The following is a 13,647-nucleotide window of genomic DNA, read 5'->3' as shown; positions in this document are numbered from 1 at the left end:
TATATATATATATGTCTCCATGAAGATGATCACCTAACCATGGGAACAGATGAAAAAGCAACAAGGAAGAAAATATATGAAGAATAAGAAAGGGGCCAGGACAAAAGCTTCATGACTCATTTTGTGGGAGGAATAAGAAAGTTGAGGAAGGCTAAGAAAAATAGGAAGAGAGGAAGCAGAAAATAGATTCACAGCATCTCAGAATTGGAATTGACATTAGAAGTTATTTGATCTACCCTATGACTGAACGTAAATCTCACTTAGATATCCCTGAGAAGTAGTCACCTAGCTTGAAGACCTCTAGTGAGGATGCCTGATCATAAGTCTGAACAAATAGCATAAATTATGCCTCTAGGAGCTTTAAATAGCTAAGAATAAATTGGAGTTTTATAGCTTGAGTCAGCGAAGGCAAGTGCCAGCAGTTGGGGAAGAAGCCAACTTTTCACCTCTTTAGGGGAAAGGAGAGAGAAGGAATTTTCTCTCCCCACCCCCCATTAGTCACAATGTCTAGGAATGGAATTACTTGCTGAGAAGAAGACCAGCAGTCAGAGGATCAATTCAAGAGAGTCTAAAACAGCTAAGGGAATAAATATGCATGATACACAATTCAGACAGATATAGAGAACCAGTCAATCTTGCAAAATCAGAAGTGATGGCAAGGTGTTCAGATTTGATTATGGGTTCGGGAATCCATGGCAATGAAGAATTAATTGAGCTTTAGGAAAGAGAGAATGTCTTCAAGGCCCTTACATACTGGGGTTGGGACTTGCCTTGACCATAAGTGTTCCTATAAGTTTCACAATGTACTCCAAGTTTGTGTATTTGTGGAAGATTTACATTGGGAATACTTTGTAGCTATTGTATTTCCTATGCAATTAATAGATGGCTCTTGGCCATGATTGAGAGCTAATTGTGCCTACTGACATACTGTTAATGGAAACTTTTCCAGTGAAGTTTCTTGACTTTTAAAAATAAGTGCCTACAGGGTATCCTACTTGAATCTTTGTATAGCAGCCACCCTCTGGAGAACTCAACCTACCAATGCAAGAGCAAATGAAGGAAACTAGCTTAGAGGAAGTATTATCTATCTATAAAAGGAAAACTGGAAAGTCATCTTTGGAGTTGCCTAATCACCCCAATTAATAGAACTGAAACCGTGTTACCCCAATGAAATAAGATAATATTTATAAGGCATTTGTCATGGTGGCTGGCACATAATAAGCATTATACAAATTCTTATTCCCTCTCCTACAAATCTGCATTCAGATTTGGAGGCCTCTCTTCTCCCAGAGTTTCAAAGAATAGTTTTTACTAAATCTTTTGGACACACAAGTCTTATTTATGGGTTTGCTATTCTCATCCCTAGAAGGAACAAGGTTACAGAATCATCATTTATTTGGAAAAGAATTTGTTACCAAATAAAGTTTGGGCAATGGTAGCAAAAACTAATCAAGTCTCTCTCATTTTTAGATTCCTTCAATTTAAGGAGATCTTCAAATTGCTATAGAAAATAGCCCTGGGGGCAGCTAGGTGGCGCAGTGGATGATAGAGCACCTGCCCTGGAGCTAGGAGTACCTGAGTTCAAATCTGACCTCAGACACTTACTAATTACCTAGCTGTGTGGCCTTGGGCAAGCCACTTAACCCTATTTGGCTTGCAAAAAAAAAAACCCTAAAAAAAATAGCCCTAATTTGTTTCTGTAAACTATTGTGAATATCCAATGGAGTTTGATAATGAAACTATCAATTTATCCTCACTCGTTTTTGGCTTTTTTCAGCTTTTTTTTGTATAGGGTTCTACATGTGAAGTCAAAACAGAAGACTTGGATAATTTGAGTTCTAAATGTGAACTTCACTGCATCAATAAAGCTGAAATTGTTTTAGATGTTTTTGTTTTTAATGTGAGTCTCCCATATTCAAATAAGGTATAAATATAAGAAGAGGATATTTCTTCCATCACCTAGATACAAATTTACAAATATACAAGTCATTTCTGAGTAATAGTTTCCTCCTCTATAAAATAAGGGGATTAAACAAGATGATCTCTAGGGTTCTTTCAAGCTCTAATTTCTGCCATCTGTTTGTTGCTATGGTACCTCTCTTGCCCTTTAAAAATGTAAGAAAGATGAAAATCTGGTTGACCTACCATAGTAAACCATGTGATTAGGGTTGCATTTCTAACATTTTTCAAGGAGTTTCCATTGATATCTGGCTGTGTTTCAAGGTAGAACAAAAGACTTTCATTGATGATATTCGGCAACCAGCTGTCAGGAGGATAAAGGTACATAGTAAAAAGAACAAGAAACAAAATTAGTTTTTAATGATGAGATACTGCTATTAAAGCAAAAATTATGTTGACTAGAACCAAGGAACTAGATGTCTGTTTATTCTGGCTATTTGTAGCCAGTAGTGAAAATAAATAATATACCTAATGGTATTAGATCAAGAAATTCTAAGTTCTCTGATTCAGTCTTCAAGAAAGAGAACAACAAAATCAAATCCTTGTCCTATGCTACTTCACAATGTAAAATTATCATATTATATATAAGATTAGTTAAGACTCAGTCTGGAATAGACTTTTCTTATTTCAAGAATTTGTGATTTCATCTGTGGAAGAAAAGATAAGAAGGGATAGGAAAGGAAAGGAAAAAAGGAGAAAGTGAGAGAAGGGAGAAAAGGGATTTGGAGAATTTAAAGATCCTTTTTAATTTTGCTTAATTGTATTACTTGATCCTCATGATAATCCTAGAAGGTAGGTATTATGATTATTATTATGCTCATTATAGATGGAAAAACTGACTCAGAAAGGTTAAATGACTTGATCATGATCAAACAGGGGAATGGGGAAGGGAATAAATATTTATTCAATATCTGCTTTTTGCTACATACTATGATAAGTGACAGAGGCAGGATTTGAACCAAGACATATGCTAAATCCAAAGGCAAATTTGCTTTCCTGTTCTCACTCCATTTCCTCAAAGGGCATCTCACATAAATCTCAAAGCCAGTGTTCCTTAGACCTTAGAAGTAACCCTTCTGTACCTTAACAAATAATTATTAATTAGTTTAATGAGCCTAGAATAAGGAACTCCTCAAATTTAGATAGACTAGTCCTCAGAAAAACAGGTATACATAGGACTAAAGATCTAGATCTAGACCTCAGATACATTCAGTCCAGCCCTCTAATTTTATAGATAAAGAAACTAAGATCTAAAGAGTAATTTGATCAAAGTTATTTAGGCAATATGTATCAGGATTAGGATTTGAACCCAGGACCATTAACTCTAAGTCCATACTAATATGTTGTCTCCCATACTGGTAATATTCTAGTATTGGAATTTTTTTCAATCTTGGTAGTTCTCACTAGAGTTTTAGCTTCTCTGTCATAAAGAATCCAGATTTCCTCCATTTCATCAGGAGGCATCAGAATAGGGCTTTAGAGGGGAGGAGAATCTCTAGAGCAGCAAGAGGTCATGGGAGATTTAGGGCTAGACTTGGATCCTGCCTTAAATGGCTTTTTTAGCTCAGTGACCCTAGTCAAGTCAACTTAATTTCTCAGTCCCATTTCCTCACTTACAAAATGGAAATAATTGATAGCTAGCTTATTTCTTAGGGTTGTTGTGAAGTGTTTTTCTAAATCATTTGTATGTTTTCCTTTTATATTATGGTAGCTTATGGGTTATATAACCAAGACCAAAATAATATAAATTAAACTTGGTATTAAAAATGTAACTTGTAGAGGGTAGTGGACTTTGAAAGAGTGAACCAATTTCCATAAGAGTAAGAAAATTTATGCTTCTGGTAGAGTGTCTAAACAAAACTCATTATGTCAAATAAATTATTAATACTACAGATGCCTGTACTGTATCTGGAAGTATCATTTCACCACAGTGAAGAGCTTTCTGAAACTAATCTGTCTCCACATTGGTTTCCATTTTATTTTAAAGGGCAGCTACTTAAGACCCTGTTACCATCTGCCCTTAGCTAAGCTGTGAATCCTCCCACCATGGCACGTTACCAGTGAAGACTTGTCTCAGTCCTTAGAAACAGAAATTCTAGCTCAGAGAAGAATATCATTTGGTGGTTCTTTCAAGTCTTTTAAAAGTGCTATAAGTTGATATTATACAGCCAATGTATACAGCCGGATGCAGATGGTTGGGAATTTAGGAAACTAAACTTGGGACTCCTTGTTTCATGGGCTTTACATATGCTTGAGTAAACTGAATAGTTTTCCAGAAGTTTCTGCATTGTGAACTTGCTTTCCTGTTCCCACTCCATTTCCTCAAAGGGCATCTCACACAAGTTTCAAAGGTTTCCTTTCCAAAGATTTCTCTTTGAAACATCCAGGTCACAGCTGGATCAAGCAAAATCACAAGTTGCTTTCAAATCCCTCCCCAGTTCAATGATGAAAATGTGTAAAAGAGAGGTTACCAAATAATGAACACCAGCATAATTTTGAAAAAACGAATTTGAATCACTGCTCCCAACCGCCTTTCATTCTCTGTGTAAATGCCTTGTCTTCCTTTGAGTAAAGATGCCACTGAAAAGAATAGAAGAGAACTACTTAAATGGTCTTGTTCATTATTAACAGAGATGCTACAATGATAGCGAAAGAGACAAAGCTAGATGTAATCCAAAGAGTTTTTCAATTATTCAGATGCAGAGTAGCTTGGGAGCAAAGCAGAAGACTGAGAAAGTCCACTAGAATATTAAAGTTACCTTCCCTGTTGGGAATTTGGAATATGACAAATGAACTATATTTAATATACCATGATACAACATTGTACAGAGTACCCCTAAAAGAACATCAATTAAGTCATGCAATAATTAACAAAATTAACTTCTTAAAATTAAAAATACCTGCTTCTTTAATATATTTCTTTTTCAAAAGAGAAGGTAAGAAACTCTAGTTTGAGGGTTGGGCACTAGCAATGAAGAAAGATTCTGGATTCATCAAATAAAAAACTGCTAGCTGTTTCCTTAACATTCAATTCCCTCTCAATGCCACAAAAGCCCTCTAGTTTCATCATAGTGTGTAAATGCAAGCCAAAAAAAACAGGCAGAAAGGTTTCTTTGATGACCAAAAAGTGGCACTAAATGCAGTCAGGTTTTGCTACTGATAGATATACATAATAAAGGCAGGAAGATGGGGGTAGAGAACTGTGACCTTGCCCAATTTACTCACCTTTTTGTTCTGGCTCAAATTAATTTGCATTTCAAACCAGAAAAGAACCTTAACTCTTTCTGTGTCAAAGTACTGTGATCTGGGTCCAAGGCAAAGGCTTGAGAAGACAGGTCACTCTGAATCCTTTTTGTAATCTGAATGTAATCTGGTTATGATTATCCAGTGAGTGGTTTTATCAGGTACATGTTTTCTAATCACTGCACCCTGGCTGACAGGGGCCTCTGAAAAGAGGAATCTCATAAATTGGTACTAGGGAGTCTTACCCAGTAGAATCTAGCAGATGGCACACTGGGAAGCAGGCTAATGACACCAAAAGATATGCACAATCTTGCAGTTTTGGACTCCATACACTTAGTACAGCCTGGCCTAGGTATATTCCTCAAGGGTAATCTGTATGAATTTCTGCTTCTTCCACTGATTTGTATGTCTGTTATATTATACTCCAATTCTAGGTGGAGGAAGGAGGGGAAGGAAGAAATAATCCGCTGCTACTTTTCCTATTACCTTACTAGTTCACTGAATAAAAAGCCTTTGCTTTGATTGTGTCCCCTAAATCACTAGAAAATATAAATACATTGGTTAGGGCTTGTAAAATATGGTCTTGAATGGTTATAAATCATTGGATAAGCTTTCTCTACTGTTTCATTATTCATATATATATATTTTTTTGGGGGGGGGGACAAAAGGGAAATAAAGTGAACTGAAAAGTCCAAAAAAACAGTAAGTCCCTAAATCCTTTACAAAACACTAGATTAGAAGATACATTGTCGGTATTAGAAGCATAAAATTTATGACCTCTGTTAACCCCACTACCAGTGAAACATCATTACCTTTACCTGCCATAACTGTCTTCTGGAACAGGATGGGATTGGCCAACAAAACTAGCAGGAGTGGAACATAAGTAGTCACATAATGGGGGACTGCGTGCTCCAAGCCACTTTCACAACTAAGGGGGGGAAAAAGTGAAAGTTATTTATTTTTTGATATCTGAAGCTTGATTTTTGTTAGCTTCTATTAGATTACTCAGCTGGCTGCTCAGGAAAGCTGATGAAAGGAAAAAGGAAAAAAGAGAAATTTACTTCTGACTCACTCCAAAAGAAATATGACTCATTTGTTTTGGCTACAAATATCGAATACATCAGGAAGAAGATAAACATGTTTCCAGTTGTCACTTAAACAAGGGAGCCCATATATTATAACCCTGGAAAGGAGTAAAAGAATCCTCCTGATAGGGTAACAATGAGGAAGGAAGGAACACACTGGAACTTGAGTTTTCTCACTGGGCTTTTTCAAAGAGAAGGAAAAAAACATAAGAAGAAACAAAAGGTTCAATTCACAAACTAAGTTTTTCATATTGCAAATGAGAATCATTCCATTAGGAATACTTACTCTCAAGGAAATGTCGTGAAAATAAAAGACATAGGACTTGGAGCTCCCTGCATAGCCAAAGGGAGTTTGTGTGTATCTGTGTCTCAGAAGCTTTGAGACTACTCCTACTAGCCCCTTCTCTCATTGTGAGTTATCTCTGGAACCACTTCCATTTTAGGGACTGGTCCAAGGTTATCTATCCATAATTTTCCAGACTTGGCCACCATGTCACCACTATGGAGATTCTTCCTCCTCCCTCAAGGAACACAAAAATGTTGGAGAACTCCCCAAGAACTCAGGGCTATAAAATCAAGTCAAGAAATGAACTCTTTTTCAGTTTGTGGATGTGTGACCAATGATGAGATATAACTGTGACCTCTGTCTACCCCTTCCCCCACCTCCAGAAGAGGCTAGAGTTCCAGTATATAGGTCATGTCATGCCAGGCTGGTTCAGGAAAATGAAGCAAACAATAAGGAAGTCACCTACTCCAAGTGGCAAAAGCTGAGTAGAATATATCTCTGCCTCATATGCTTTTACATCTTGGTGAAATTTTAGGAATTTTGACTAAAATGAACCCAGGACATGTTACAGTGCACTACTGCTTAAAGGGGAGTCATTAATATCTAAATCTGTATCTTGGACTCTGGAGAATAAACTCTATCTCCTAAGAATAGAACTCCATAGGACCATAGAGGGATCTTAGAGCCACCTAAGAGTCTACAAAATCATCTTTTTGGTATTTAAAATTTTCATTACCTAGTGACTTCCTCTAGCACCTTCCATGAACTGTATGCAGTTCCACAAACATGTCCTGTCTCCATGTATTTCCCTCCATCCTCAATGGCTAGAATATTCTGTTCCTTATCACTACCTCTTCATTTTCCTGATTTTCTTCAAGGCTTGGCTCAAAGCCCACTTTCTACAAGAGTTCCTTCTGGTTACTCAAGCTGCTAATGCCTTCACTTTTCCAAGTACCTGCCATATAGCGCATATACATATATATATATCTTATCTATGACTAGTTATTTACATGTTTTCTCTCCCATTAGATTATGGGCTCCTTGAGGGACTATTTTTGCCTTTGTCTCATCAAAGGTTAGTAAAGTGCTTGGCATTTAATAAATGCTTTTTGGTTGATTCAGAGTTCCTGATAGCATGAGAGCATCATGGGTATGACCACCTGTCCTGAGGAGGGGCTCCCAACAGTAGGTGTTCTATTTGCTCTGAGTGAGTAGTGATAAATTTACTAGTGATTAAGACTTAGAATGATTTCATATCTTTGGATAAAAATGGAGTTTAAATTAATTTCTTATTTTTGTCTCTAGGTTTCTTGTTCTGTTTCATATGTCACCAAATTAACTTTTTTATTCTCACTCATTCATTTCATGAATAAATAAATCCTTTAGCTGGACCAACACCTTGATGCAATAAATTAATATCTTACCTGAAGACAGAAGGGTAGTAAAGCATTGTGATGCCCTCTATGCAAAGAAAGGTTGCCAGGCCCCATGCCATTATATGGTATAGTAGAATAGTACTAGGAAGAAAATGAGAAAGAGATACTTAGACACACATGGAAAAAAATGCCATGATACTTTGAAAGAAGCATACTGAAATGGTCAGAAAAACACATAGTGAATAGACCTCCTATGGATATTTCAACTATTCTTGGAGAAAATAATTATTTTAAAACAAACTTTGACCTAGCCCTAAGAAACAGTGTGGTATAGGAAAAAAAAAAGATCTGGTTGTATCAAGAAAATGGGAGTTCAAGTCTCAGTTCTGACTCATATACACACTGTATGACACTGAGTAAATCACTTCTCAATGTCTTAGGCAACTCTCTAAGATTATAAAGGCAGTTGCAACCATCATGATAGAAGAAATTTTCTCAGTGAAAGATTTCTATTCCCATAAAAAAACATATAGGTCTACTGCCCTCAAAACACAAATAAGACTTAACTCAATCATTCAAGATTTTTTAAAACATCATAAATGTTTGTCACAAAAATAATTTATACTATAACACCAATATTCTACCTCTCTTAATTCCAATACCTTCCCCCTTGATTAATTATCTCTTATTTATCCTGTACTCTAACTTGCTTTCTATATATTTGATTGCAAGTCCCCACCCCCAACAACATTGAGGGCAGAGAGTGTCTTTTGCTTCTTTTTCTTTTAATTTCCAGACTTAAAACAGTGCCTAGCTAAGTATTTGCTTAATAAATGTTTATTGATTTATTATATATCCTATATGGATTTTTTTCCAATAGGGGAGATTGTGAAAGAAAGAAAAAATAGATTTCTGTTAATTTTTTAAAAAGCAGGTATGTTGGGGTTGCTATAGATGTGGAATGCTACTTTCAGATGATGTCACTATTTTAAGTTTCATTTAACTACTAGAGAACCCAAAACAAGCAAAGGTGGGGCAGGGGAAGAAGAACTATAGAACTACTGCTTAAGGGAATGATGAGGTTAGTGAGGGGTTTTAGATAAGGGAAATGTTTAAGATTAAAGAGCAGATAATTAAGGGATTAATCTCCAGCAGGAGAAGTAAGGAAATGTGATTAAGGGTACAACTAAAAAGTTGGTTAAGTAGAGAATTGCAATTTCTTTATTAGAACCTGGAGTAAAACAAGTGACTGGTTGCTGTCCTTCATTTTCCAAGAGGTTATTGTCCAACTGGGCCTTATCAGACCAATAAAAGCTTGGAATGCTCTACCAGAGATCAGGCACAAATAGTCCATTTGAACATTTGGGGTAGACTCTCTAAATTTGCACATCTCTCCTTCTTTTGAGCTACTTCAATTCTGCTAGCACCTCCCCATGTCACATAATCAATTCCAAAGTTCTTCAGAGAGACTTTGAGAGTGTCCTTGAATTGCTTTTTTTGACCATCATGTGAGAGCCTACCTTATGTGAGTTTTCTGTAAAATGATTTTGTCCTTCATTTTTCAAAACAGACCACAACATGTAGTTTGGATTTGAGTGAGGGGGTGCTGCGCAAAGTCACCACTCCTTCAGAGTCACCTGGATCCAGTAGCCAGATATGAATAGGGAGGACTGGAGCTAGTCACTAAGTGTCCAAGTTCATATTTGAACTCAGATTCTTCTGACTTCTGGGTCAGTGTGCTACCCATAGCATTAAAACAGTAGGGAGGAGAAGGAAAATAGGAGGAGGAGAAATACTGTAAAGAGATTTTTGAGATAAAGAGGGTGCTCAAGGTGATTTGGTCTCTATTTTCTCAATAACTTAAAGATGATATCTTTTGTTAAGAAGGTGGGGCCAGGGTGATAAAGAGCCAGGAGAGAAAAGAGAAAGTTTAGAACTACCACTGTTGAAAAATGGAACAACCTACTGAAGAGGAAAAAAGGGTTTGCCTTTTTGTAATGAGGGTACTGTTGAGATCATATAACATAAAATTGTAGAGGATCTGACCAGGGGATATAAGATTAAAGAGTACATGACAATGTAAAGTTGACTATAAGGTCAAGATTGGAAAGGGAAGAAATTGAAGTGGTAGCAAGGGTAAAGGGAAAACTAGAAAAGGTTGCTGATTTTGTTGGCTCCATTTCTTTCACTGACTTCTCAGTCTTGACTTCCCTATAATATACAAACTGTGCAGATATTCTTTTAACTACTAAACAGGTCACATCAGGATTACATTGATACTGTCAATCAACTCTTCCAGAATCATCCTCCTCCTCTTTTTCCTTCACCTCTTCTTCTCTTCTCTTTCCTCCTCTTTCCCTCAGCTAATGATGGTTGGTTTTCCTAGACAAGATTCTAGGCTTTCTTCTTTTAGCTTTTTGTCAATTCTACCTCCAAAAATCTTTCACAACTGTCTCCTCTTCTTTACATAACTGCTTCTCTGGTTTGTGTCTCAGCATCTCTAGGCTATTGCAATAGCCTCCTCATTTGTCTTCCTGCCAGCAGACACCATCCTGTCAAATTTAATCCATAATAATTGATAATGCTAAAGTTCTGACTGTTCTGACTCCATCAACCCCTTATTCAAAAACATAAACTCCACAGTTTGGCATTTAAAATCCATTATTATCTACCCACCTTGCCAATCTCATTTCACTTTACTGCTTTCACATATTCTTCCTTCCAGGCAGACAAGTCTTCTAACTCTTGCTAAACTCAAAATTATAGCTCCTGGGCAAACCCTGGTCTAAGTTGTGGTCCTTTATAGAATTCCTACCTTATTTAAAAGAAAGCTTGGGGGACAGCTAAGTGGTGCAGTGGATAGAGCACCAGCCCTGGAGTCAGGAGTACCTGAGTTCAAGTTCAGTCTCAGGCACTTAATAATTACCTGTGTGGCCTTGGGCAAGCTACTTAACCCCATTGCCTTGCAAAAAAAAAAAAAAAAGAAAAAAAATTGTTTTAAGTTCACTTGAATTTCTTATCCCCAGTCCAGTATACCCATTGAGCTATACTACCTCACCCTGGTGATAATAGAGAACACATTTTTAAAAAGAGCTCTCCTTGGTTTGGCCTGATTTACTCTCCCTATGGGTCCTTGATGCTCTTCCTTAAAAGAATCAAACCCTTTGTGAATCTCCAAAAGGTTCTGAAGTTGGAATTGAGGAATGATGCAGCCATCAAGAGATGACTGACAGTATAGCATTTAACCCACTTAGAGCACAGTATTTGCAGAGATGAAAGTGAGATTTTGAAATGTTGGAACTCTGAAAAGGGTATAGTCTTCTCATGTTTATTATTCAATATTTCTTTTTTATTTTTGGAACTCTGGAATTTTAGCAGTGATGGGCACATTGAAGGTGTTTAATAAACAGTTGTAATTGATTAATTACTACTCAAGAAGGAAATTTGCAGTAATTAGAAGCAGTTTTGAGGTGTTTCCAGCCCAACAATTCTATTTCCCTCCCCACCAGTTTCTCAAAGTTAACTGAACCATATGACTCAGTATAACTTCTGTGTACATAAATGAATGCTGAAGACACTCAAAATTTTTCCCTTCCTAACATTAAAATATAGAACTTCTGTCTAGGTTTCTATCACATCTTCTGGCAGAGGTCCTAGATTCAGTAGATTCTTCTGACAAATATTAGATACTCCACCTAATCAGAGCTTTAAAATTCTTATGAGCTCCAACTAAAACTTAAACAGGGTGGATTAATGGAAAAATCAAAGATTTTCAAATTGAAAGGACTCTAGAGCATTGAAATGAAATGGAAAAAATAAAAGCAAAGAAAAAACTATACCCTAATGAATATTAAATATTCTAATATTATTCAAACTTGTCTTCTCTTATTGATGGAATGCATGTTTTATTTCTTCATAATCCATGAATATAGGCCATTGCTCTTTCCCCTCATTTACTTCACAAAATGCTTTCTAAACTTCATACTTAATTCTTGTAGCAAATTGAATTCTACAATTTTTTATTATCTACCAAGTTTTCTCTTGGAAGCTTTGGTTCTATGTTGTAGTTTTTGTATGCTCCTCTGGTTGCTTCTCATATTTTATTCTTATAAATAGCAGAAATGGACAAGAAAATTTAAGCTTTCTCATGATAATTTTGTAGGCAGCATGAGGAAAGGCAACAAGGAATCTTTCAAGATATTTTCTCCTACTGTACTAAACTTTTCCTGGAAAAGCAGTTACCTCAATGTTCTTTAAACCTGAAAACAGTTAGGATTTTTTTTTAGTTTTTTCAAGGCAAATGGGTTTAAGTGACTTGCCCAAGGCCACACAGCTAGGTAATCATTAAGTATCTGAGGTTAGATTTGAACTCAGGTACTCCTGACTCCAGGGCCAGTGCTCTATCCAACTGCAGCCCCTGCAGTTAGTATTTTAATTCTGCCTTTTCTTACTCCAGAATCAACAGATTGTATTGGAGAATAGAGAAGGAAATAAAAAGCATTTATCCTAAGTGTGCTAGGTTTGCTTTTGGTGATTTTCCATCTTGCTTTTTAATCTCTGGTTCAAAAGCTTGAAATTTCTCCAATATGAAAATGATACACTTTGTTCCTTCCTATGTCCACTACCCAGAGGACCAGGTTGGGAAATCTTTTCATGCCACTCATGTTCCTCTTTCCCTAGACTTCCCAGGATCTGGTCAGGAGTTGTCTTACCTCCCCATCACCCACCAATATGAGAAAAAGTACTAGTTGCTTTACTAAGACCTAGCAGGATCTTTTTCTTATAATAGCAGAATTAGTCATCCCAACATTTTATCCTATTTAGGAGTTACTATAATCACATCAATTTCATTTATTTACATCAAATTTTTGTTTAATATTGAATTTTTTAAAGTTTTGTTCTCTTGCGTGTGTTTTGGTAATGTTTTTATCTGAAATATCCTTGTTTTTGTTCACTTTGAGAAAGATTCTTTTTTTTTAACAAGGCAATGGGATTATATGACTTTCTCAAGGTCACACAGCTAGGTAATTATTATGTGTCTGAGGCCAGATTTGAACTCAGGTGCTTCCGACTTCAGGGCCAGTGGTCTGTCCTCTGCACCACTTAGCTGCCCTGATCTTATGAAGGACTCTTACAAAAAATTAATACTTCTATTGGATAATATGATATTTAACAGAACATCACATGTACATATGATGCTAAGCAAGTGTAATGCAGACTGATGATGTTTAAAATGCTCTATTAATTCATGTACAATTTAATTTTCCTCTCACTAAATTCAAAGAGTTGCCATTATACAATTCACACTAAAAATGAATTTCACAGTATTCAGATTCAAATTAATTTCAACCTTCCTATAATTTATAGATCCAGGCAGTATTTAAAAAACATCAAATAATTACTTCAGAGAATTAGGAAAAATTAATAAAATTCATCTGGAGGAACAAAAGTTCAAGAATTCTCAACAGAAATAATGTAAAAAAGTGGAAAGGAAAGAGGTCTAGAAGTTCTAGAAGTTCCTAGATCTCAAACTTTATGAGAAAAAATAATCACTAAAGCTATCTATTACTGTGAAATAAAAATAGAAAAGTTAATTACATAAGTAATTATACAATTAATTATACTAACACATTTTTAATAAACTCAAAGACTCCAAATGCTGAAGTAACAACTTACTCATTGACCAAAAATGCAAGTT

At 36.0% G+C, this 13,647-nt stretch overlaps 1 protein-coding gene across 1 annotated transcript in view; it reads right to left on the bottom strand.

Moving 5' to 3' along the window:
- Window positions 1–13,647, bottom strand: part of GPR143 (G protein-coupled receptor 143) — a 71,426-nt gene that overhangs the window by 46,617 nt on the left and 11,162 nt on the right. Inside the window, exons 4-7 of the mRNA XM_074231711.1 lie at window positions 7,998–8,090; window positions 6,021–6,130; window positions 4,431–4,539; window positions 2,146–2,263 (exon numbers count right to left, since the gene is read on the bottom strand). Of these exons, the coding sequence (XP_074087812.1) occupies window positions 2,146–2,263; window positions 4,431–4,539; window positions 6,021–6,130; window positions 7,998–8,090 (430 nt within the window). The remainder of the gene's footprint in view (window positions 1–2,145; window positions 2,264–4,430; window positions 4,540–6,020; window positions 6,131–7,997; window positions 8,091–13,647) is intronic.

The sequence above is a fragment of the Macrotis lagotis genome, chromosome 1 (genome assembly GCF_037893015.1).
Source record: "Macrotis lagotis isolate mMagLag1 chromosome 1, bilby.v1.9.chrom.fasta, whole genome shotgun sequence".
NCBI classification, from domain to species: domain Eukaryota; kingdom Metazoa; phylum Chordata; class Mammalia; order Peramelemorphia; family Peramelidae; genus Macrotis; species Macrotis lagotis.
Note: the sequence above shows the minus strand (reverse complement) of the source record. Positions and strands in the feature narration are given on the sequence as shown.